At 34.6% G+C, this 27,385-nt stretch overlaps 1 protein-coding gene across 2 annotated transcripts in view; it reads left to right on the top strand.

Moving 5' to 3' along the window:
* Nucleotides 1-27,385, top strand: part of ATRNL1 (attractin like 1) — a 705,727-nt gene that overhangs the window by 276,623 nt on the left and 401,719 nt on the right. For both annotated transcript variants that reach the window (XM_059054362.2, XM_067024581.1), the window contains exon 25: nt 22,219-22,280. In XM_059054362.2, the coding sequence (XP_058910345.1) occupies nt 22,219-22,280 (62 nt within the window). The remainder of the gene's footprint in view (nt 1-22,218; nt 22,281-27,385) is intronic.

Below are 27,385 nucleotides of genomic sequence, written 5' to 3'. Positions count from 1 at the left end.
GCTTTACATTCTTACCTAAGCATGACTACTCAGTGAATGAAGTCTCATGGTTTTTTCAGTTCATCCATATTACTCAGTTAAGATCTGAAAATCATAGGTGAATGAGCCTGACTGGCAAATTTAGGTCACCTGTCTATCCCATAGTTGTACCAGAGGGTGGAAGACAAAAAAAAGGCTCCCAGAAAGAGCTTTTTTAGCTTCCATACTGGAAGATATAAGACTAGAGTGGACTACCCCAATAAGAAAACTATTTGAATAAAATAATTCCTTGTTGGGACAGGAGGTGTTTGCTAGTGACCAGAAATCAACAAATATATGCTATCATAGGTAACCTTGATAAAAGTATATCAGTATCTAGGGAATAAGAATATCTTTCTGAAATTGATATCTGCCTATATTAGGAAAACATTACAGATTTGACTGAGGAAATGATGCAGTTGTTATTAAAGTGAGAAAGGAGGCTTCGCTTCCTGTGTTTTTAAAATACACAATTAATTAACCTGGTGCAAGGTAAATTATATACAATATTTTTCATCAACGCCTATTCCGTGAATGTTTTTAATCTATGTCTTCAGGTGACAGTTGCTTGCTTTTCTGGTGGCTGTAAAGAGTAGGTATTAAGAACACAGATCCTGGGCTTCCCTGGTGGCGCAGTGGTTGAGAATCCGCCTGCTAATGCGGGGAATACGGGTTCGTGTCCCGGTCCGGGAAGATCCCATATGCCGTGGAGCGGCTGGGCCCGTGAGCCATGGTCGCTGAGCCTGCGCGTCCGGAGCCTGTGCTCCGCAATGGGAGAGGCCACAACAGTGAGAGGCCCGCGTACCGCAAAAAAAAAAAAAATTTTACTGTAACGTATATAGGTGAAGGATTTTTGTCATCTTTCTTTTTAATTCAAAGAAACGTATCTCCATTATACCTTCAAATACTTCTTCCATTCCATTTTTCTTTGCTATTTTGAGATTCTTATTATTTGATCACATTTCTATTTCTATCTTGAATATCTTTTAGCTTCTCTTTTAAATTTTCTTTTTTCTCTCCCTCCTCCTCAATGTGTTCTTTCAGCATGCTAATTTGTTGTATTCATACATCCATTCATTCTACTTTGTATTTCATTTATTTTATTTTTCAAATGTTTTCTGATTCTCCTTTCACATAGTTCATATTTTCCCTTAATTTTTTAATATACTTATGGGGATAATTTGAAATTTGGGGTCCTAGGGATATTGGCTACTCTGAAAAGTACTGCATATGGAGAAGGCTAGGTAGACCTCAGTCTGTGTCAGACCTAATGACTCAGGTGGTAGAAGGGATATTGAAAATGTCTAAGATGGAAATCTTCAGGGCACTAGAAAACTGTTATTTAAAAATTTATACCTCAACCCAGTCCTGTTTTATAAACATTAGACTTCTTGTATATCTAGCTACCTTCTTGATATGCCCACTTGAATGTATAATAGGCATTTCAAAGACTAACATGTCCAAAAATACAGTCTATGATCCTTTCTCAAAACCCAGCTTTATTCCATTGTATTATAAGCATATAGAGGATATCCAGTACTAGTTGCCACATAGTCACAGGAACATTGACAAACTGGGATACATCCAGAAGAGGTAAACTGTACATGGGAAATTATATCATATGAATAAGGTTTAATGAATTGGAACTTTTACATGGACTAGAATTTTAACTATTCCTATGGAACTGTAGAGATTGGAATTAAAATCAGTCAATAGATATTATAGAGAATATAGTGCAAGTTAAAGCAAAATTTCTAATGAATAGAATTGTCCATAAGAATGGTTTTCCAGCCTTAATAGTGAGCACTCCACTACCAAAATTAAGTAGAGGCTTTATTACCATCATAAATATTGCAGAGAAGGGAATTTCCCTGGTGGTCCAGTGGTTAGGACTTTGCCTTCCAGTGCAGGGTGTGAGGGTTTGATCCCTGGTCAGGGAGCTGGGATCCCACATGCCTCTGGGCCAAAAAACCAAAACATAAAATAAAATAAGCGATATAGTAACAAATTCAATAAAGACTTTTTTAAAAAATAAATATTGTAGAGAAGATATATATGGCCTTCTATCTATAGTACTTTATGATTCTATAATTTTTAATCACAATGTAAGATTTTACATTTTAAGTAGATGAGAAAAATTTCTTACCACTTAATTATTAGAATACTTATAGTAATTGTATGTCTTTGATTAATGAAAAGTTTCTCACTAGAGGGTTTTTTTTTGTTTGTTTGTTTGTTTTTTTTTGCGGTACGCGGGACTCTCACTGTTGTGGCCTCTCCCGTTGCGGAGCACAGGCTCCGGACGCGGAGGCTCAGCGGCCATGGCTCACGGGCCCAGCCGCTCCGCGGCATGTGGGATCGTCCCGGACCGCGACACGAACCCGTGTCCCCTGCATCGGCAGGCGGACTCTCAACCACTGCGCCATCAGGGAAGACCCTCACTAGAGATTTTAAAGCTACTGTCACGTGCATATTTTGTTTTAGGTAGGCAGTAGATTTTCTGGAAAAGTCAGAGCTGCTGCAATACAAATAGTTTAAGTGCAATTTGAGTAGATGAAAGCAAACCATTTCAAATTTTTTTGGTAAATAGTGAACTATTATAAATATACATGTGTCAATGAATATGGGATATTATATTTATCTAGGTAAAAATATGTGTGTGTATCTGTATACATCTATCTATCATGTCTGTCTATTGATCTTTAGATTTTGAGGTAAAAATAAACATAAGTGGAAAGTTGTTTAAACTGGATTTTATTATAAAGTAAAGATCTTGACTGAAATAATGTTAATATTTGTATTACATTTTCATTGAAATATTTGTAGTTTCTCTCTTCAATAATGTATATTTTATTACAAGTTGTATTATCAAATATGTTTTTGTTTTTTACCATCTTTTGTCCCTTTCCTCAGTAATCCCATTCATTTTTTAATTAATTAATTTTTAATTTAGGGCTGTGTTGGGTCTTCGTTGCTGTGCTCGGGCTTTCTCTAGCTGCAGTGAGCGGGAGCGTTGCAGTGCGCGGCCTTCTCATTGTCATGGCTTCTCCTGTTGTGGAGCACAGGCTTTAGGCATGCAGACTTCAGTAATTGTGGCTCGCGGGGTCTAGAGCGCAAGCTCAGTAGTTGTGGCGCACGGGCTTAGTTGCTCTGCAGAATGTGGGATCTTCCCAGACCAGGGATCGAACCCGTGTCCCCTGCATTGGCAGGTGGATTCTTATCCACTGAGCCAACAGGGAAGTTCCCCATTAAATTTTTAAATTTATTATTATTATTTTTTTATTATTCAATAGAATGTTTTAGTGTGAATTACATGACCAACTGCCCTTGTGTAATAAAGACTGCACATGGGTAGAGATTGTGATAATTGCTAAGTTAAAAGGCAGATTACGACATTCTAAAAGCATTATTGCTGCCAAAATACACTGGCTCCATTATTTGTTTTTGTTTTTTAATATTCATGAAGATGTTTGAGGAATAAACATCTTTGTTAAGGATTTTTTTAAAGTATTATACCGTTCTTTTTACTCTGTTATTGAGTTATATGTATTGTAAAGGCTTAATTCTTCTAGTATCATAAATCTTATTCTTACCATAGAATTCTAGAAATCAAGATAATGATTATTTTTTTCTGTCAGATACATATGTCTACCAGAGTAGGACATTTTTAAGTAGGTGGCTATTTGTACACCGTTAATCAGACTCTTTTGGCCATTGAGCCTCTGCCATTTTAATATATCGTTTGATCAATTTATATATTTAAGAAGGCTGTTTACATTTAAAGTAAATCAATCTAGGGCTTCCCTGGTGGCGCAGTGGTTGGGAGTCCACCTGCCAGCGCAGGGGACACGGGTTTGGGCCGTGGTCCAGGAGGAGCCTTCGTGCCGCAGAGCAACTGGGCCCGTGTGACACAACTAATGAGCCTGCGCTCTGGAGCCCTCGAGCCACAACTGCTGAGGCCCAAGCGCCAGAAGCCGGTGCTCAGCAGCGGGCGGGGCGCCGTGATGAGGGTCCCATGCACCGCACGAGGAGTGGCCCCTGCTCACGGCAGCTGGGGAGAGACCACGGGCAGCAACGAAGACCCAGCGCAGCCCAAAATAGAATTAATTAATTTTAAAAAAAGTAAATTGTTCTAATTTTAAACATATTTTCTTCATTGTTTTTGATAGAGTATTTTACATCGCAAACCACGTTAGCATTCAGACATCCTTAAAACTTCTAATTGTGACTGTAAGACACATAGCAGTGTTCTGTGATAAATATGCTAATAATGTAGTAATTAAACAGGAAAATTTTTTTTCTTTTGTAATGTTAGGAATCATGCTGTTGAGTTGATTTGCATCAATTTCCAGAGTGAGATTTTTATTTTGGTAACACATTCTTTATGACTTGTAATGCCATGCAGTTGAATCTTGACAATAAGAAAAGAAAAAAAAATTAACACTATAACTGCAATGCTAATAACTTGAAAAACAGAAAGAGTGCATTGAACGTTAGTACTTTATATTCTCCTACAATAGTGCTGCTCATCAACATTTGTACATCACCATTTAAATTAAATTAAATTAGATTGAATCTAAATTACCTGTTTCTGAGTAAATGGGATTTGGTAATACACTATTAAGTCAATCTGCAAACTGATGTCATAATTTAGATTTGATTTTTTTTAATGAGAATGATGCTAGGAATCATTCTTCAATTTGCAAATCTAATTTCCATAGTCCAGGTGATATCCTCTTACTAATAATGGTTAAGTTATACAGAACAAAATAGAGAAAGAATGGAATCCTAATGGTGATGTTTGTAAAATTTTATCACTAGTGTGTTAGTATTTTGAAAATAGAAGATGAGTCATTTGAGCACAAAATAAGATGCTAAGCTACTAGAGGAACAGGTATTGAAGTAAACAGGAAGTTTTATCTTGTGTGTATGGTTTGAAAAGTAAGGGTTATAATATACATGTGCTGATAAAGATTTCCTTGTATAATTTTTTCCCAAATTAAATCAAAGGACACATTATAATAATTAATAATAATAATAATTATTATAATTATCTGCTGTTATTACTATCTTCCAAATTGTTGTAGGTTTGAGGAATTTGTCATATATATTTTCAAATACTTTTTCCTTTTAAGACTCTCTTTTCAGTAAACCTGTTAGCACAAGTTCAAGAAATAGTATTGAAAATTGTTAATCAATTTGATCACTCAACTAATATATTAATTCTGCTTATCAGAAAATATAAATGTGAATATATAAAATATTTAAGACATGTATTCTTTTTTTTAACGTCTTCATTGGAGTATAATTGCTTTACAATGGAGTGTTAATTTCTGCTTTATAACAAAGTGAATCAGCTATACATATACATATATCCCCATATCTCCTCCCTCTTGTGTCTCCCTCCCTCCTGCCTGCCCTATCCCACCCCTCTAGTGGCCACAGAGCACCGAGCTGATCTCCCTGTGCTATGCGGCTGCTTCCCATTAGCTGTCTATTTTATGTCTGGTAGTGTATGTAAGTCCATGCCACTCTCTCACTTCATCCCATCTTACCCTTCCCCTTCCCCGTGCCCTCAAGTTCATTCTCTACATCTGCGGTAAGACACGTATTCTTATAGAGAGAAATGGTAAGTTTTTATGACAGCTACAAAATAAGATTGGTTATGATAGGTACAGATGTTCTAGAGATTCAGAGAAGGAAGACATATCAAGTTTACACTATAATGTCAGAGTTGAGTAGTAAAAATGAGACCGTATTGCTCACAAAGCTGAAAATATTTACTATCTGGTTCTATACAGAAGTTTGTTGACTCCTTATATAAAATATTACTACCAATGCTATGCTTTATAAGCAATAAAATTGAATTAGATAAGATAGCTTAAGTGTAAAATATTTTCCTAAGAAAATGACTTATAAAGAACATTTTCAATCTTTTTATTTGTGAAATAAATCTAAGTAAAGAAATTCTCCCACTTCTTTATAGTAGTAATTTTAAAGTCATTAATTTTCCTTTGAAATCTAAACTCTTAAAATTTTTAATGCATTGTAAATAAATATCCATATAACCTCATAGATATTTTTAGATATTTGCCATCATAATGTAATTTGACGTTATAGACTGCCATGTTTTTATATAAAAGGGAGCAATTTTGTTTCTATGTAATCTTTGTTATTATTTTTAAAACTAAATTAATTTTTCATCATATCATATGGTTTCATTGTGTATAGTTGGAAATTTGAAGCTTAAAAATATATATAGCAATAAATATTCTTTTTGTGCATTTATATTTTATTTGCTAAATTATTTGGGGGGACTTACTTTGTTTCTTGCATGGAATCGGTTCTGTTTATGTTCTATATTTTTAAAAGGATTATTAAATTTTTGCATAAAAGTCTGAAAAGTAGTCTCTAGTCTCTTAATTTCTTCTCCTTCAATGGTGATTTCCCTGTTCTCATTTCTTTTGTATATTTTTGTTTTTTCCCTTGTTTCCTTGATCAATTTACCTAGTGGTTTTCTTATTTTGTTATGTTTTCAAAAATAAGATTTTGATTTAATTAGACCGCTTATTCTTCTCTTCTTGCATCATTAATGTTTACTTTTACATTTAATATTCTTTATTATTTCCTTAGCTTGCTTTAGTTTACTTTATAGCTCATTTTATACTTTTTAGAGCTGGGGATTTATTTCATTTATTTTTATTTTTTCATTTTTATTAGTTAAAGTGTTTGTGCTCTGAGTATACTTCTGATTACTGCTTTAAATATGTCTCATAGATCCTTTTATGTAGTGTTTTTCTTTTCATTATTTTTGAGAAATCATATAATTTTGATTTGCCTTTCCTCTTCTACCTCGGATTTGATTACTAGGAAGTTAAAAAAATTCCATGTGGAAGGGCCCTTTTGTTTTGAGTATTTATTTTTTAGTTTCAAGTTTCATTATATTTTAATCAGATTAAATAGTATAGTGTGCTATATTGTTGTTGTATTAAAGTCTCTTTTAATTAGTGTGTTTCTGTTGCCTCTCCTCTCTTGTAGTTTTGCTCCACACAATGTTTTCTGTGTTATTTGGTCCATTGGTGGTGGTGGTAGTAGTAGTGGTAGTAGTATATTTTCAAATATTAGTATTATATTTTTGCTGGGAATTTTGGCTTTTAGCATTAAAAAGTGCTCTTCTTTTCAAGTTTAGTGCTTTTTGGCTTGACTTACAATTTGTCTAATATCAGGATCTCAATCTTTGCTTTCTTTATTGTTTTCATGTGCCTGATAATCTTTTCTTTATCTCTTTATTTTTAGCTTTATTGAATCACTTTATTTTAGGTTTTTCTTTTTTGCAGCATTTAGTCTGGTCTTGCTTCGTGAAACAATTTAATATGTCTTTCTTAAAAAGATGAATTAATGCTATTTACACTTACTGTTATAATCAATAATTGATATAAAATTAGCCATTGTATTTATCTAAGATGGCTTTGTAAAATTTTTATTCATTTAAAAAATTTGCTTATCAGTTTATTGTTCATTTCTTTAGGTTTTGACGCATGCATACAGTTGTATAACCACCACCGCAATCATGTTATAGAAAACTTACATCCCTCCCCAAATATCCCTTATAGGGTACATTTGTGGTCAGCCCTTTTCCTCACTACCAATTTTGGCAGCCACTGATCTGTTTTCTTTTCTTGTAATTTTGTGTTGTTACTCTATTTAATTAACATTTGTTAAGTAGAGCTCTGGGAAGTTGGATGGTGGCTGTAGTTCAACAGAACACCATAAGGAAATTGAAATTGAGAAGTTTATTACTAAAAAGTCCTAGGGGAGGTATATGGCATGCCTCCAGGGGCCATACAGGAAGGTCAAGGCAGGGTACAGGCAGAGGAAGCAACAGGACTTGGGGCTCATGCCTTTATTAGGGTTCATGTGTGGAGCACTTTGGGGTTACCAGGCTAAGGCTGGACTGGTCAATTCAAACCAGAAACACTGGGATTTTGTCAAGCTTCCCAAGGGTCTTATCTAAGGGTCACACAAGGGGAAAGCCCTGGGAGGTAGAGGAAGACTTTACCGTGGTCTCTGGCACAGTCATGTACGGAACTTACATTTACCTGTGACTCTATGGGCTGCTATCTTGGGCATGCACTTGCATGGGGGGCTAATTTCAGTTTAAGACCCCGATAGGCTGCATGGCCTACACAAAATGGATGCTGAGGCAGCAGTACCATGGAGTAGTTCAGCTAGCCTCTTGACATTCCGAGTTTTCCAAAATGTCATGAAATTTGTACCATATAGTATATAGACTTGCAGTTTTGTTTCAGCAGTATTTTAAAAAATTTTACCTTTATTAAAATGTAATTTACACAAATCAAAAAAATATATAGTTTACATGAATCAAATTTATCCATTTTGAATGCACAGTTTTATGAATTTTGGCAATTACACACAATTATGTAACCTCCACTGCAATCAAGATATAAAATCATTTCATCAACCAAAAAGTTCTTTGCATCCCTTTGCTATTAGTCATTCCTCCTTGACCCCAGGTCCTAGTAAAAAACTGATCTGCTTTCTGTCACTATAGAGTGATAGTGATAGATCTACTAGACTGTTGATCTACTTTCTATAATTATAGAGTGTGTATTTAGTTGGAAATTACCCTTGTATAAACATTTTATTCCTTTGTATTATTTAGTAGTATTCCATGGAATGGATATACAATAATTTGTTTATCCAGTCACCAGTTGATGGATTTTTGGGCAGTTTACAGTTTGGGGCAGTCGTTAATAAATCCACTATAGATGTTAACCTACAGGTTTTTGTGTATGTTATCTCGTGGAATATCTATGTGTGAGACAGCTAGGTCCTACAGTAAATTTATGTTTAGAATAAACATAAGTTTGTAAGAAACTGCCAAACTATTTACCAAAATGGTTGTACAATTTTGCATTTCCATTAGTAATGTATTAGAGTTCTAGTTTCTCTCATTGCCAATAGTACTTGATATTGTCAATTTTGTTGTTGTTTTGATTTTAACTATTATAAGAGATATGAGTGGTAATTTGTTGCTTTTAATTTGACTTTCTCTAAAGACTAATGATGTTAACCATTTTTTCATGTGCTTATTTTGCATCCATGTATTTTCTTTAGTGAACTGTCTGATCAAACCTTCGCCCATTTCTTAATTTGGTTTTTGTTGAGTTTTGAGAAGTCTATATATTTTCCTTACAAGTTTTTTTCCCAGACGTGTGTTGCAAACATTTTCTCCCACATTATGTCTTGTTTTTTCATTTTCCTAAGTCTTTCAAAGAACAGATGTTTATAATTTTAGCCAAATACAATAATATTTTTTCGCAAATGGACATGTTTTTGATGTTGTATTAAAGAAATCCTTGTCTAACCCAGATAATGAGGATTTTCTCCTTTGATTTCTTCTATAGGTTTTATAACTTTAAGTTTTACTTTAGGCCTATGGTTCATTTTGAGTTAACTTTTTATAAGTTTAAAGGTATGAGCTAATGTTTACATTTTGCATTTGGATGTCTAATAGTTCCAGCACCATTTATTAAACAGTGTATCCTTCCTTCATTGAATTACCATTGAACCTTTGTCACAATCAATTGATTCTGTTTTGTACACATATTTCTAGGTTCTCTATTCTGCTCCATTCATCTATGTGTCTGTTTGTTCATCGGTTCACATTGCCTTGATCACTAAATCTTTTTTTTGTAATCTTAAATCAGTGCAAGTCTTCCAACTTTGTTTTTCTCTTCAAGAATGTTTTGGCTATTCTAGTGCCTTTGCCTTCGCATATAAATTCTAGAATCTCCTTTTAAAAAAAAATCCTGCAAGAAATCCTTCTGGGATTTGGATTGTGATTGCATTGCATTTATGTATCAGTTTGGGGAGAACTGACATTATAATCCTGTTGAGTCTTATAATTCATGACCACTGTACATCTCTTTATTATTCAGGTCTAATTAGATTTCTTTCATTAGGGTTTTGTAATATTCTATGTGTGTTTTGTATATATTTTATCAGACTTACACCTAAGCAATTTTATAGTTTTTTAATACTATATAATTGTATAATTTTTTATTCCTGTTTCTAGTTCTTCATTGTTAGTACAGATCTTCTTTGACTTACGGTGGGGTTATGTCCCAATAAACCCATTCTACGCTGAAAATATCATAAGTAAAAATGTGTATTTAATATACCTAACCTGCTGAACATTATAGCTTAGCCTAGCCTACCTTAAATGTGCTCAGAACACTTATATTAGCATACAGTTGGGCAAAATCATCTAACATGAAGCCTATTTTATAATAAAGGGTTGAATATCTCATGTAATTTTTTGAAACTGTTCTGAAAGTGAAAAACAAAACGGTTGTATGGGTACAAAATGTTTGTAAGTTTGTTGGTTGTTTACCCTTGTGATCGAGCGGCTGACTGGGAGTTGCGGCTCACTGCCGCTGCCCAGCATCACGAGAGAGTATCGTGCCATTTATCCCTAGCCTGGGAAAAGATCAAAATTCAGTATTTGAAGTACAGTTTCTACTGAATGTGTATTGCTTTCACGCCATTGTAAAGTTGAAAAATCGTAAGTCAAACCATTGTACGATGGGGAAATGCAATAGATTTTTGTAATTTCATTATATATTCTGCAAACTTGCTAAATTCATTTAATATTTATATTAGTTTTGGGGATTAATAATCATTCTGTCCACAATAGACATAGTTTTATTTCTTCTTTCCAATTCTTTCCAGATCTTTTTCTTGCTTTATTGCACTGGAAAAGAGCTTCATTGTGGTATTGAGGAGAAGTGGTGAAAGCAGACATCCTTGCCTTGTTTCCAGTCTTAGAGGGAAAATATTTCATCTTTTATTAAGTATTATGTTAGCTAAAGGTTTATCAAGAAGCTCTTTAGTTAGAGAAGCTCCTTTGTATATCTGTTCTACTGACGGTTTTTTTTGTTTTTAAATCAAGTATTAGTGTTGAATTTTTTCAGATACTTTTTCTGCATCTTTTGGGATTATTCTTTGGTAGTTCACTTTCAGTCTCTAAACTTGGTAAATTATGAGGATTAATTTTGCATGTTGAACCAGGTTTGCATTTCTGAGATAAACTATACTTAGTATTGATTTATTATCCTTTTTATACATTGTTGAGTTCAATTTGCTAATATTTATTGAGGATTTTTGCTTCTATATTAATGAAAGATATTTCTCTTTAGATGTCTTTTTCTTATTATGTCTTTGTCTAGTTTTGTTATCAGAGTAGTGCTGATCTCATAAAATAAATGTTAACAAAAGTGTTAACTCCTTTTCTATTTTCTAAAAGAGGATATGTAGAATTGATATTATTTCTTACTTATAAATGTAGAATTTTCCAGTGAAGCCATCTGGGCCTATAGTTGATTATATATAGTTGATTATAGTTGATTTGTTTTGTTGTTTTTGTTGTGTTGTTTGAAGGTTTTAAAAAAGAAATCTAATTCGTTTAATAGTTATAGTAGTATTTAGGTTATCTATTTCTTCTTAAGAGAGCTGTGATATTTTGTGCATTTCAGTGAATTTGTCCATTCAAGGATATTGAAATTATGGATTAAATGTAAATATTATACTTACCAATGATTAAAATAATACTTAAAGATTATATAATATTAAAATATAATACGGATAGTGTTGACATATTTAATTTTTTTAAAAATCTGCTTTGCCCATTATTTTTTTCTGCCTAGTGCCCTGTGGGGTAAAGGGCCTGATGAAGACCAGAGTTGAAAGGATTTCTAAAACTTACCAGAAAAACTCCTGTGCTTATGTTATCTAACATCCCATTCTTTTCAACTCTATTTTCTACTACATCAAATAACCATATGATTACTTCATGATTTTTTTATTGCAAAGTCATGACCCCTCAATTTGAGTTTTAAAGTTTTATGTGTTATTATAATGAAACCTAAGTTCTATGTTGCCATTGTTTTTCATGTAGTTTAAAACTGGAAGTTATCTATATAGGAGTAAAAACATCAGAGCAATTGTGGGGACCTACTAAATCATCTTTAAAAGCACTTTCTTCTGGAAAGCACCTTACTCACTGCATTCTGGTCCATTAGTCTAGTCTAGGTTTAATGGAGAGAAGAGAACAGAGAATTAACCTTCAAAGTATCCAAAATCAGATGTGTATAGAGAATATTCTTTGTTTGAAATTTTATTGTTTTAGTTGTTTCCTTAACAACTATTATATTAATGCCTTTTTGAATGTAGATGGTTTCATTACTTATTTAGTAGGAGTACATATGTATGAAAAATTGACATTTGAATAGTACCACATGCCTTACTAAGACCATTGGCTACAATTTCTACTTTGAGGCTTTAGACATAAACCTGGTTTCTGAAGTTTTAGAGGTAGGACTGAATGATGTAGTTGGTCTAGTGAACATCACTCTATAAAAGGAAGCTCCCTTTTGGTCACTTAAATTATAGAGGAAGAGCTAGATTGTGAAGAAAATCGTAATTTATAGAAAGTGGTGTTACAAGCATAAATTGCATATAGACTTCTATATTAGCCATTGCTCTTGCAGTTTTATATCTTGAATTAAAACCTGAGACTCTTCAAGAAACCTCATAAGTATGCTAATACTATAATTAAGAACACGTAGCATTACAAATGCAAAGTTTCATCTTTTCATTTTAAAGGTTTGGTTTCATTTTTTAACATATAACAATACTGTTTTTGAAAAAATAATATCCTTTAACTTAAAGAAAATGTACTCTCTGGACATGTAGATTGAAAGCTCTATGTATTTTAACTGACATGATCTTGATGTAAAAGTAATTGTTTTCCTGTGCAGCTTGACCTTTAGTAAAATGAAACTGTTTTAAGACTTTCTATTTAGAACATTAAGATATACATCTCCAGTAGTTACTGCAATTCATCCACTAAACACATATAAGTAAAAATGCTAGGTTCTTTGCTAGTTGCTAAGAATGTGTAGCTCAACATTGTAATGCCTGACTTCAAATATCTTAAAATCAAATGGAAAGAGAAGATGGCTATGCTAATTATCACAGGGTACTGTGATTAATTGGTGGTAGGAAAGTGTAGAACTTAAGAACTAGATTCAGAATGCATTGATTTCCATTTTAGCTCCACTGCTTGTTTCCTGGGTAATCTATAAACCTTTAATTCCTCATCTAAAAGATGAATATAATGACATTACCTATTTTATGAGGTTATTCTGAGGATTAAATTAATTAGTGTATGAAAAGCACTTAGCACAGCGCCTGGGCAATAGTAAGCACTTTAATAAACGTTAGCTCTTTTCAGTAGTACTGTGGTAAAAGTGTATGGTAGGGGCACCAGGCATACAATTGAGGCCCAAAAAATGGGGATCTAGAACTGCCAGGAAATGAATCATTTTGACAGAAGTTACCCCAGAGAAGAAGGTTTTAGGGCAGGAGGGAACGGTTTATGCCCAACGAGGCCCAGAGGTTGATAATGTATGGAGCGAGATCAGACTGCAGCGTCAATGCTCTGCATAGAGAGAGAAGCAAGGGCCACATTGTGAAGATCGGTATTGATATGTCAAGGAAGTTGGAGTCCAAGCTAAAAGTGGTGGAAAAACACTGAGGAAATTGAAGCAGGGGAATGAAGAATTTTGATGTGGGGAATTATGGGAAACGCCTTCAGTTTTAAAAAAAGAGCATTTTGTCAGCTGGGTAAAGAGTGACCAGAAAGTTATGAGGTTGAAGACAGGGAGACCAGTTAAGTTTTTGCATTAAACCAGGAGGAAAGTGATGAGTGCCCTCATTAAGGCATTTATTTGCTCTAAAAAGAATTAACCCCATTAAATTTTTATAGACAATATTCAAAGATTCATAATCAGAGTAATTTGTGTAGTATTTATGCAGAATTGGCCAGTATATTTGTTCTTGTTAGGTTTTATTGTCTTTTAAAAATCATCTATTTTCCATTTAACTGTATTTTTAAAAAAATATTTATCAGGAATGATACAAATTATATTATCAATAAGCATTGTATTAATTGTCTGTAGGAAATTTATGTTTACCTTGAATAGATTATCATAGTTGATCTTATTCAGTAATAGTTAATTTAAGCCCCCGTCTGCTTTATTTTTAAAAATGAATAGATAAAGACCTAATACGATTTTGAATTGCTTGCCTGAAACATAGCCCAGTTGTCTTTGAGATGTGACTAGATGAGTAACTTCCATTACTTAACTCTGCTTTTATGTCATCATTTTGAAGGACTGTAATCCAAATAGTGGTTTGAAAAACCTCTCTTTTACTTTCAGTTTGTTAGATGAATTTGATCATTTTAGCATATCCCTTTATATTTTCACTTTTTTATATCTCAGGGTTATATCAGAGCTTATGGCAATCTGACATTTTGCACAAACACACCAATTTGTCCTTCATAATAAGAACATTTTTTTCTCTCTCACAAAATCTGACATTTTATGGTAAATATCAAGCTATTAATCTACTTCTCTATTCCAAGCACACTTAATGCAACTTTTTTATCAAATCATAAATTCAAAATGTTGATCATTATGTTAATGAAAAATATAGCACATCTTTAAATCAGGTTTTAGATTTTGGACGTGTTTTCAGTATGAATTTGCGTTTAAGCTCAAATGGACAAAATATCACCTGCTATAGTTTTGGCTCACTCTGATTTTTAGCATACCAGTTTATCGGTTATTTGGGGCACTTTAAAAACATGGGGAAAATGAGGATATTATGAAGCTTTAATTGGTTTCCTGATTTTGATTAATTTTCTTTAAATGATATTAGATAACTTGAATAAAATCATTAAAGGAAAGAGAATTTCAAAAGTGCATTTTTCTGGCTAAAGTTTTAAAACTAACTTTAAATTCGATTTAAGTAAACTTTTCATATTTTTCACGGGGATGTAAAGAGTCATGTTATAGCCATAGCACCAGCCAATAGAAATCTTTCTAATTAGACAATTAGAGATTTTAGAGTCAGAAATGTCCCATATCCTCTAGAGATACACTCTCAGAAACTATGAATATAGTGTTGTTTTTGTTGTTATCGATTTGTCTCACTGTTTTCTAAATAAAATTAGCTAAATGATCAAGTGATCACTCTTTTAAAGCAATCTCATTTTTTTCCTTCATTGGTTAAAAAATAATGTTTCAGGTAATACCTTCTGTTTCGGACAGGAAGATTGTAGTCTGAACTAAGTCACCTTCTGAAAGAAATTCCAAGAAGCCAACATAGTTAAAAATGTTTATCATTGAAATTAAGAAATTGAGGTAAAAATACATATTAAGAAACCATTTCTGATACCTTGATTTCAAATTATTTACATTGTAGGTAAAATTATAAATGGTAGCTATTATAAAATTTTTTCTGTGATTATAAACAAATAAAAACATTTTATACAGAAATGCATATTTTTCATAACATCTGAACTACAATATATGTAAATTTTATAGGGGAAATTAGTATTTTATGATCTGAAATTAGAAGGCACTTATAGTCTGTGATTATTGATTTATAAAAGAAATTCAAATAAATAAATATTTTTTTAATGTTTCTCAGAATAATCTGTACCTCCTTCCTTTCATGGCTCTTAATCAGGATATATGACGTCCTAAGAATACTCTTGTGCTGAATTTTGCTATTGTTATTCATTTATTCAGCAAATTTTAATTAAATGCTTACTATATACTATGTACCAAATACTGTTCTAGGTACTGGAATAGTGCCATGGACATTATGAACAAGGCTACTGTTCTCAAGGAGTTTACATTTTAGTGGAAAGATATTTTAACTAATGATCAACCAATAAATCAGATAATTTCAGACTGAAATATAAAAGAAGTAGGTTTACGCAAGAGTATAGAATAAGGGAGAGGGCAGCTACTTTATATGTGTCTTAGAGAAGTGTGATATTTGAGGTGAGCTCTAGATGATAATGAGCCAGCCACATGAAGACCAGTTGCCCAGTACCACTTAGAATGCTCTCCCTTTGTCTATACTTACTCTTGTCTCTGTAGGTCTTCCAGTTTCATTGGAAGGGCCCTGGAGTTGCTGGATGCTCTTACTAGATAGAGAAATGCTGAGAAAATAGTCAGATTCCTTTTCAGCTAATGCTAGTAGCATTTCTTTCTGCTACCCCTGCTTTTTTCTCCTGTCTGTTCTCAGTACTTCTGCATGTTTTTAGTTACCAAGGAGTGATTTCTTGTCTCACATATGTTAATATACAAATTAGGATACTATTAATGGTTTTTTTTCCATTAGAATTACCAAGTTCTAAAACACTATATAATTTATAATTGTTATTACTGTTTCCGTCTACCCTGCCACAACCACTAAGAATCTTTTTTTCACTGATATATCCAAGAACCTGACATGGTGCCTGGAATATAATAGATATTCAGTGAAATATTTGATGGATGAATACCTTGACACTCCAGACAGAGAATATTGAGAGGGAATCTGCTTGAGTTAGTGTTTGCTTGGTCTTGTTAACCAATGCGACCAAATCTCCTTGTATCTGCCTTCCATTTTTATGCCTGTGCCTGATGATGGACTGTCTGACACAGTATCTTCCATAGGCTATCTCCTGTGGAACTTCCTATAGGAAGTCTCAGGTGGAGAAACATTTAAAAAGATTTGCACACACATTGTAATGCTGACTTTCCATTTGAACAACCAATATCAAATGCTGTTTAGCTTGAGTCCCCAGAACCCAGATGGTATGCTAAGTATAGAGACTGCTTGTGCCATCTACATTTACTCTTGAGTACAATTATATTAACAGATTAGTTACAGATAGATAATATAATTAAAGTTTCAGAATGTTTTAGTGCTTTAGTTCATGACTGTAACTTGTAGATCCTTCACTTGACTGCTTTATTTACTCAGATATTCTTTGGGAAAATGCAGGACATTATAGATATTTTCATTTGGGTCTATGTTTTGCTTACTTGCCTCAAAACATGATTTTTTTTCGAAGTTTCTTAGCTATATGGACCCAGAAAGGGCAAGCAAACCATAATAAAATTCTGCAGTACCAGCTTGAATCATGTACTTTGCCAGTCTAAATTGATTTTAACACTGTTGGCTGTTCCCACTGTTTATGCATAACTTATCTTGAAGGAATGCAAAACCCTTTATAGGTTAAAGAATCAGAGGATGATAATGATTTGCGTTGACAGTATGCAAAGAAATTAGTGGCAAGACCCATATTTGAATATAGACGTATTTTTTCCTCTCCGCAAAATGTATCACTTGTTTTTTAAAGATGTCTTGGCTCTGTTCCTCTCCCCAGTTGGAACTTTTTTCCTTTGTTTCCATTTTCTCGCTCTGCTCAATTTTGATTTCACTTCCAACAGTTTTTCCTCAATATGGAGCCTGTCCTGGAATAGAGATTTGACTCATTGCTTTTGAAAATTCATGTGGCCCAAGCTGTTCTAACTCCTTTTGGAACTTCTCAAGGACCCTTTGCACTCATGTGCTCTTGGACTAGGCAAAACCACTTACATTTTAACCTTCTGTATTCAGTGGGCCTGCCTGGTTCCATTGAATGACTTTTGGATTTTCCTGTCGATTCCCTCTTCTTACTCCCCCACAGACCCTGGTACCGCATGTGTCTGGTGTTGGTTTATCCATACCTGTTCATGTTTCGGCATTCAAGAGGAGGATAATTTTTCATTTAACTTTGTTGAAATTGTTTTCTATGTATTTTCTTTCTGCAGTTTACTTGCCATAGATAGGTAGGTAGGTAGATAGATAGATAGATATTGAGGTTTTTTTTTTTAATGTGGAAACTCAGGGATATTAAAAAACTATGCTACCACTGCCACTGTCCACCTAGAACTTGGCCTCACAGATTATATTTCTTAATTTCCAAATAGTTAACTTGTTTTGATTATATCCAAAATTATAGCTTTAATTTTGATTTTAATCTGATAATATAGTACATAAAATCACTACTGTTTGGAATTTTTAAGTAGTTTCTCTGCATAATGTACACTGTCTACTTTTCTAAATGCTCTGTGGATTTAACAAAAGATTTGTTTTCCTATTTTATATGCGCCTGATTCTTTCTGCTCTGTTTTTAACAGACCTTTTTGGAAGTTCAGTATGTAGTTGCTGTCTGTACTGCCTCACATTACATACTCGTCTTATGTTCTCTGTTTAGTTTAACATTCCCACCCCTTCATTGAAAGTGCATTTGTTTGTTACCCACGAAGTTGATGTTGTCAGATTTAATGGTCATAGTCCCATCCTCATCCTACTCAACCAACAAAACCAGCCACTACTTTCCTCTTGCAAGATTCCTTTTCCTTGGCATCCTTGACACAATACTCTCCTGGTTTCCTTCTACTTAATTGTTCACTTTTTTGTTGTTGTTGTTAGCTCTAATAATGGTGTGGCCCTGAACATCCTCTTAGAAGTTTTAAACGAGTCATATCCAATCTTCACCAAGCCTTCTCACCTTTCACTCTAAATTATGTGCCCATCAACTTGGTTTTGCCTCCATGGCTACTGCTCTTGTGCAAACTACTATCATGTCATAACTAGAAAAATCCAGTATCCTTCTTTCTAATGTCCCTGCTTTCCTCTATCATCTCTTTCCCACCCAGCAGCCAGAATGATATTTTTCTTGAGTTAGATCATGTCATTACATGGCTCAGGTCTTATAATATGTCCCAAACTCTTTATCATGCCAAGGACCTAGGTGAATTAACCCCAGCTTGTCACTCTGAACTTATTTTTAACTTCTCTGCCCCTAGCTCACAATACTCCAGCTCTTGTGACTTCAGTTTCTCAAACATCTCTAGCCTAAGTGTACTATTCCCTAAGCCTGGAGTCCTCTACTGACAGATCTTTGTGTGGCTTTACCATTCTTATTATTTGTATGCCCAGCTCATATATCATGTCTTCAGTGAGGCTGCCCCTAACTGCCTAATCTCAACTAGCTACATATCCTTCCACTGCATCACATCACTTTGTTTTTCTTCAGAACACTTACCATTGTTGAAAATTATGATAATCCACTTAGGAGTCTACCTGGTTATTTTTTGCCTCCTGCTATTGGGATGCAAACTCCAAGAGACCAGGGACTTTGTCTTATTCACAAGGTTGTCACCAGCTCCTAGAACAGAGCTTGCTTAAGCAATATTTCTTTGAATATTTCTTCATGATTTGAAAGACTGAATAAATTAATTTTTGTCTGCTTGATCAGATAGGTTATTAAAGAGATATACATATTAAAATTTATTCAGTAATTATGTTATCTAATTCTCCTTATAAGTCCAGACATTGTGTTTTCACTTATTTGGCCTGTGTTTTTGGTACATACAGGTTTATTATTTTTATTCATTTTTTGTGCCTTATACATTTTATTTGACCAGGTTTTGATTTTGAATTTCACTTTGCTATTGATATTATCCTTCATGCCTTCATTGTTGTTGTTTTTAAGAGCCAATTTTTTTTTTCACAATCCTTTATATTTTGGATATGTGTGTCACTGCTATAGTTATGCTTTCTATAAAAAACATAGAGCTAAATTATGCTTTTTAATGTGCTGTGGAAATCTCTCTCTTTTGATGAGGATTCAGTCTGTTCACATTTAGTGCAATTGCTTCTATATACTTTATCTTATTCCTTTACTTTTTAATTTATTTTATGTTATATGTATTATTTATTTATTTTTTCTTTTCTGTTTTCCATATATTTGCTAATTTATTCAAGCCTTTATGAAGTCCTTTTACTTCTTTTTCATTTAGATATTTCTCAACACGATCTAAGTTTACCTTCCTATTCCAATTTATCTTAAACCAATTTCATTGATTATGATTTCAAAATAATTATCCTTTTGAAGATTATCCAGTTCTCAATTGCTGTATTCAGAATCATCTTTCCATGGATTTAAGTTACTGTGGACAATATTGTTTGATAAGCTCTGTTTCTAAGATACTCTCATGGACAGTACCTGGAGAGAAAATTCATCTGTATCTTTTCCATTTTAAAAGATGTTTTTTCTTAAATCTTTTAAAACATTTTCACCTAGAACCAATCTCCTACAGCAATTGTCTTTCCTCAGTGTCTGTATAAATGCTCTGTAATTCTTCAAATGCTTAGAAGCTTTTTGGAAATGAATGTTATTATATTTAAGCTTTCATGTATATACCAAAAATTTAACCATTTTCTCGACTGGCTGTAATTTTTTTTTTTTTTAAAGAAGATGTTGGGGGTAGGAGTTAATTAATTTATTGATTGATTTTTTTCTGTGTTGGGTCTTCGTTTCTGTGTGAGGGCTTTCTCTAGTTGTGGCAAGTGGGGGCCACTCTTCATCGCGGTGCGCGGGCCTCTCACTATCACGGCCTCTCTTGTTGGGGAGCACAGGCTCCAGACGTGCAGGCTCAGTAGTTGTGTCTCACGGGCCTAGTTGCTCTGTGGCATGTGGGATCCTCCCAGACCAGGGCTCGAACCCGTATCCCCTGCATTAGCAGGCAGATTCTCAACCACTGCACCACCAGAGAAGCCCTGTACTTCTTTATTTTATATGAGAAAAAATATTTCTTATTTTAGAATGCCATTTCAATTCCTTGCCCTGAAAGCTGGGACAATTGTGAGACTCATTTCCTTTCTTTTCCTTCACTCATGGATTATATCCTCCTCTGTGTTTTGTCTAATGTCTGAATATGGTTTTTCCATACATTTTGTATAGTTTTCTAGTTCTGTAAGACCAGAGAGAAATCTCATCCTTGTTAAGCCATTTTCACTGGAAGTGGAAATTGTTATTACATATTTTTGAAAATTTTTCATAAAAGATTATTAAAGGAGAAGATTTCAAGAACTTAATTGTTTAGCTTCAGCTATCTGGGAAAATTCACTTATGTTGACCAGCTCCTTTATACATGATGTAAAAGTATAATATTTACTGTATTATACTTATACTATATACCAGATATTATGGCAATAATTTTATTTCTATTAATTGAGTTAGTCTTTTCTCTAACACATGAGGTAGATGCTCTTATTATTGCCATTCACATATGGGACAAAAATAGGTTAAATCGTTTTCTAAAATATTTACAGCTAGTAAGTGAAAAAGTTGGATTTTCTCTAGTTCTCTCTCTAAATAGATATTCTCTATTCAGATGCTGCATTATTGACTAGTATACTATGTAACACTTCCTCAAGAAATGTGTTACAGTATGATCTCTATAATGGTAACAAAAGTGGAGAACAATTTTAGCTTATTGATTTATTTCTCCTCTCAAAATTCATTAACATGAAAATATAAACTGAGGTGATGTATTTTATTCTTGCAGGGGTTTATAACAAAATAGTTGTATGCAGCTTCCCTAAACAAGAATACACAAGAAAAACTAGTTCCCTCAGTTTCCTTAATACAGTTGAAATTAAGTTTTTTGGCACACAAGCAATTATCAATTGTATTGATAGAAAAATGTGATAATTATTAGATGAAGAAACTCATTTGCATGTTTTAGTTAGGCACATTTAATACGTCATAGGATTTCACATGAAAGTCTTAGCACGCATTACTGAAGTAATTTTATAATAGTTTTCTTTTTTTCCTCACATCTTTATTGGAGCATAATTACTTTACAACGTTATGTTAGTTTCTGCTGTACAACAAAATGAATCAGCTATATGTATACACGTATCCCCGTATCCCCTCCCTTTTGAGCCTCCCTCCCACCCTCCCTATCCCACCCCTCTAGGTCGTCCAGAGCATGGAGCTGATCTCCCTGTGCTATGCGGCTGCTTGCCACTAGCCATCCACTTTACATTTGGTAGCGTATACATGTCAGTGCTACTCTTTCACTTCATCTCCTCCCCGCCCTCCCCCACCCATGTCCTCAAGTCCGTTCTCTACGTCTGCATCTTTATTCCTAACTTGCCACTAGGTTCATCAGTACCATTTTTTTAGATTCCATATATAATAGTTTTCTTAAACCATTTAATGTTATAGCCTGTGCAAAGGTCATCAGTAGTTGGTTATATTAGGTGTTTTCAATGAAATTTTGATTCCAGCACATATGATTTATAATATGGTGATCCAAATTTCTTGATGATTTAAAAATATTGTATTTACAAATGCCATGAAGCATCACCACTTTGAAGAAGAGCATAGATTCAGTAAGTTTCCAACTTTCTTTTATTTTGATTTTTCAGATTGCATTCTCACAACACAATACAATCATGGATCTTGTGCAGTTTTTTGTCACCTTCTTCAGGTAATTTGCTTTTACTGACTTTGAATTTGTTAAACCTATATTCTGACGTATGTTCTATCAATCTGTTAGGTAATTTATCAGTTCTTTAACCTTAAATATGGTACAGTGTGTCTTGAATAGTTTTATATACTTAAATATATACCACAGAGCAGAAGAAGCATACTTGACATATACTTTTGCAAGTTTGTTTTGCTGTAGTGCTATTTAATAGCTAATTGATTCAGTGGAAGGAGGATGGTGACCCTGTGTTCCCCTGTCATATAAGAGTAACTGAAGCCTGTTTTAATTAATAAAATTAACAGCGCATTCACTGTATTGATTAGGTCCATCTCCTAGCATTAAAATCCATATCAATTCAATTATTTCTTGGATTTCTTAGGTAATTATTATATGTGCTTAGCAATGTGATGAAATCTGTAGGGGATGAGAAAAAGTATGTATTTTCTGCCTTCAGAGCACTTATAATCTGGAAGTACTAAATATGACTTAGGATATAGCATAATTTCCTAGAATATTAGTTATTTGAGATATTAACAGTAGGTTCATTAAAAAGTGTTCCATAATTAAATACATTTGGAAAATGCTGTGTATACTGAAGTTAAATAGGGGTTTTTTTGGTTTGTTTTTAACTGACATTACTTCTCAGAGTTTTATTTTTTCTCACAGTTTTTAATATGTTAATTTGCAGTGTATCTTTCTAAAAGAGAGGGCAGAGTTTGTAGCATTTCTCAAAACCTGAAAGCTCTCTTCGTAGAACATCTATTTGAAAATATGGGATGTAAATGGGAAAGAAACACTGGGTGAGGAGAAGCAGCTGAGTTTTAGTGGTAGAATATCTGTTTGATGGCATCTGAGATCATCTGGATTAGAAAGAATGTTATTTTTGTTAACATGATTGTGATGTGTGTACCGCTTATACTGGCCCACTAGGTGCCTTTGTGTAAATTAGACAATTGTGCTTCCTTCTGGCAGGCATAGCCCCACATCACAGCACACAACTTTACAAACAGTGCATGTAATTTTGACCTTCACTCACCAAGTTGTCTGGGCTGCGTTGAACAGCAAAGAACCTGTTAAACCAAATCCTTGACACAGATGATATGCCAAGCACTTTCCTCAACACCAGAGTAACCATTATTGGTTATCTTACACCAACACCATACAATACTTGAATTCCTAATACCTTATCCACAGGAGTTAGCAAACATTTTCTGTAAAGAGCCAGTTAGTAAATATTTCAAGATTTGTGGGCTATAAGGTCTCTGTTGCATCTAAACAACTCTGCTGTCGTGCTGCTAAAGCAGGCTCAGCCAGTATGGCAACAAATGGGAGTGGCTATGTTCCGATAAACCTTTATTATAAAAACAGCTGCTAGGCTGAATTCTGCCTGTGGACATAATTTGCCCAACCCCTGATCTAACTTATGCCTGAATGCCTTTAATGACAGGAAACACACCATCTCTGAGATACCATTTTCTATCTTCAGATAACTAATTGTCCTTTATAAATGAGATGAAATCTGCCTCCCTGTAATAGCTCTTCTCAGTTACCCATATGGGCCCATACATAGCAAGTCTAATCTGTCTCATCTCCATTTGCAGTCCTCTAGTTTTCTAAACTCTTTGCTCCAGTTTACACATTCTCTGTTCGTTTATTCACTTCTTGTTGTCAAAATCCTTGCCATGTTGCTCACTTTGCTCTGAAAACAATCATGTTTGTCTTTGTCCCTTAAAAAGTATTAATTTCCAGAATTTAATGCTAAATCATATTTATCACTAACATGTGCAAAGTCTATTCATACTTTAAATTTGTCCCTTAAAAATGAAATTTGAGGAAACGTTTTTTTAAATTAATTAATTTTTCTGGCTGTGTTGAGTCTTCGTTGCTGTGCACAGGCTTTCTCTCTAGTTGCAGCAAGCAGGGACTACTCTTCGCTGCGGTGTGTGGGCTGCTCATTGCGGTGGCTCCTCTTGTCATGGAGCACAGGCTCTAGGTGCGCGGGCTTCAGTAGTTGTGGCACATGGGCTCAGTAGTTGTGGCTTGCAGGCTCTAGAACACAGGCTCAGTAGTTGTGGTGCACAGGCTTAGTTGCTCTGAGGCATGTGGGATCCTCCTGGACCAGGGCTCAAACCCATGTTCCCTGCATTGGCAGGCAGGTTCTTAACCACTGCGCTGCCAGGGAAATTCCGAGGAAACATCTTAAATATATTTAACGTTCTCTGATTTTGTACTTCTGAATATTAAGGGATAGTAAGCCTATTAATTAGGTTACAGTGTTTTTGGAAAAGTATTAGAAGTTGTAATTGAATGAGCCTTATTTAATGCATAAAAATAAAAGTTTTTGACAGAATAATGTGGATGTTAATATGCTAAAAAATTTAGTTTTGTGTAAAAATTCACAAAGCTGAATATATATGTAAATTATTTAAATGTTTAGGGTTTTATTTTAAGCTTTTGAATTTGAGTGCATGTTTAAGTTCAATAACTCTTTTATTAAGTAAAAGAAAGCTAGTGTTAATGTGTACCATGTCTTAGAGATGATCCTATTTATTATGTTGTCATCATGGACAAAGTAATGTGAAATATTCTAAGCATTGTGTGAGATAAAGTATATTTAATGGGTTTTTTTATCATTTAAATTTTTCTTAGTATTAAAATGTAAATTAGACAGTTTTCTAATTGTCTCATTGTTAAGAAAAGAACATGCACAAATACTTTTATTATTTTTTTAAATAAAGCCACTGTTAAATTTTAAAGGAGAGTTTTAGACAGGTCAGCATTTATGGACATCCTTCAATCAGGCCACTATTACTGCTATTGCTGTTTCTGAGTTACTGAAGTAGCATAGGTGAATGTGTCAGCCTTTCAGTTTAGCCATGGTTTGATGGAGGCCAGTTCATAAACTTTGTGTCAGTTTTTTTACTTTTATATTGGGCATAGTTCTGGTGGTAAACATAACTGAGTCAGTACTAGGAAGATCACTTACAGGCATAGCCTGGCTCTGATCTTAGCTTTCTGTGCCATCTTAAGTAGGTCACCTCGCATCTTTAAATCTCAGTCCTTTCATATCTAGAATTAAAGGATGTTGTTGTTAGAGTGTGTACTATAATATAGTGAATGATTAGAAAACTGAAGGGAATTATTTTAAAAATAAATACTTTTTTCTGGTATGTAAAATGGAAAAGTAAGTCTGTGTGAATCTGAATTTTAAAAGAATAAGCACGGTAAATTAAATGGAGATATATCAGGGACCACTACCCCTATACCATTTAGACTTTTAATGGTGGTTCTAATTTTCACTATCCCACTGTAATTACATACTTTTTTTTTTTTTTTGTGGTACGCGGGCCTCTCACTGCTGTGGCCTCTCTCTTTGCGAAGCACAGTCTCGGGACGCGCAGGCTCAGCAGCCATGGCTCATGGGCCCAGCCGCTCCGCGGCATGTGGGATCCTCCCAGACCAGGGCACGAACCCGTGTCCCCTGCATCGGCAGGCAGACTCTCAACCACTGCGTCGCCAGGGAAGCCCCTACATAATGTTTTTGATTTACCAACTTGACCAGATGGCAGGTATTTTTAGAGGTTGCCACTTGGTCTTTCCCACTATGATAGATCTTACCCCACAGGCCAGGGATGCAATGTAGGCGTTACTCTAATCACCTTGTTCATAACTTCTAATTATACACTTGAGAAGTAGGGAAATTATCACTGGGTGGATGCATAGACACAGTTGGCCCCCTATGGTCCAGAATTTAGCCAGAATTTCTTACCTGGACCGTGGAGATACCCCAAGTCTAACAAGGGTTCATGATGGTATTTTAGTCCTTGGGTATCTCTGTGATCTCTAACCCTGTGTCTTATAGTAATCAAAATATCTACTTACTCCTCTTGCACTGTGTACATACCTGTGTATATACCTGTGTATATACCCAAATATACATAGGGCTCTTCGTAAAGGAATCATACACAGGTCCCTTTGGGGATCATTTTATACACTTTCCAAGATGTTTCAAAATGTCTTTTCTTCTATGGACTCAGCCACCTATTCAGTGGGTTCTGGATTTGTAAATTAACTCATCTGGGAACTGAGCAGAGGATCATGATTTCTTCTTGGCAACAACCCTCAGCCTGTGTTCCTCCATTCCTACTTACAACAAAAGTAAATGTTAAATAGCACCATTGTTGGCTGCCCATCGATTTTGCCTCTCGAGATAGAGAGCATCCATTATTAATCATCCCACAGCTCGTTGTGGGCCAACACCCTTGGCTGCTCCTCCAGTCTTGTTGAACTTTATCCTCATTGTAGACCCTGGATTCTGTCAGTTAGGCACTGGCCCTTGATCTTTTTTACTTTGGGGCCCCATCACTTAACACCTCCCTTTGTCACTGCCTCTCCTGTTGTCAGCTCTGGTCTGCAGAAGAAAGCCACCAGTGATCTTCTTAGTGAAGCTGGTGCCCCTTTCACCAGCAAATTTCTCATGGCCTTGGTGACTGGTGCATCCCATAGGAAGTAATCTACTGGCCTTACATGATATATCCATTCCGGTTCGTTCCCTCCTGTCAGCTTTTTTATTCTTTTCTCTTCCATCTTCTAGGGCAACTCAGGCATTTCCATTTCACTTTGCCTTGGCCAGTGCTTTTTCCAGGCTTGTAAGAATCACTTCCTCATCAAGTTTTGCCCCATACCCTGGAGTCCTCCATAGGGTATTATATCACCTGGTCCTGAGACTATGCACCCAAATTCATGAATTCTTGTTTATCCAGGCTTACATTCCATCCCCCTTGATCAATTACCACCAAAATCCAATTCCTGACATGATCTCCTGGCTGCTGCCAGTATATGCTAGCCAATTCTTGCAGCCTTTTCAAGTATATAATCTTTTCCCTTTCTTTTCAGGCCAAGATGCATTATTCTGTCATTAAATTCAGTTATTAGTCTAGCAATCAGGAGAGGAGGTGGTGGCAGCCTTTAGGGGGATGACCCTGGTGTCTCTATTACTAGAAACAGGAGTTGTAGAACCAACATCCTCAAAAACGTCTATCTAGATAGTCCATTCTAGGGATTCCTATCCCATATTTCAAAAGCTCCAGTTTTCCAATAGTGGC

Source organism: Kogia breviceps, chromosome 2, assembly GCF_026419965.1.
Source record: "Kogia breviceps isolate mKogBre1 chromosome 2, mKogBre1 haplotype 1, whole genome shotgun sequence".
NCBI lineage: Eukaryota > Metazoa > Chordata > Mammalia > Artiodactyla > Physeteridae > Kogia > Kogia breviceps.
This window is presented reverse-complemented; position numbering and strand designations above follow the sequence as displayed.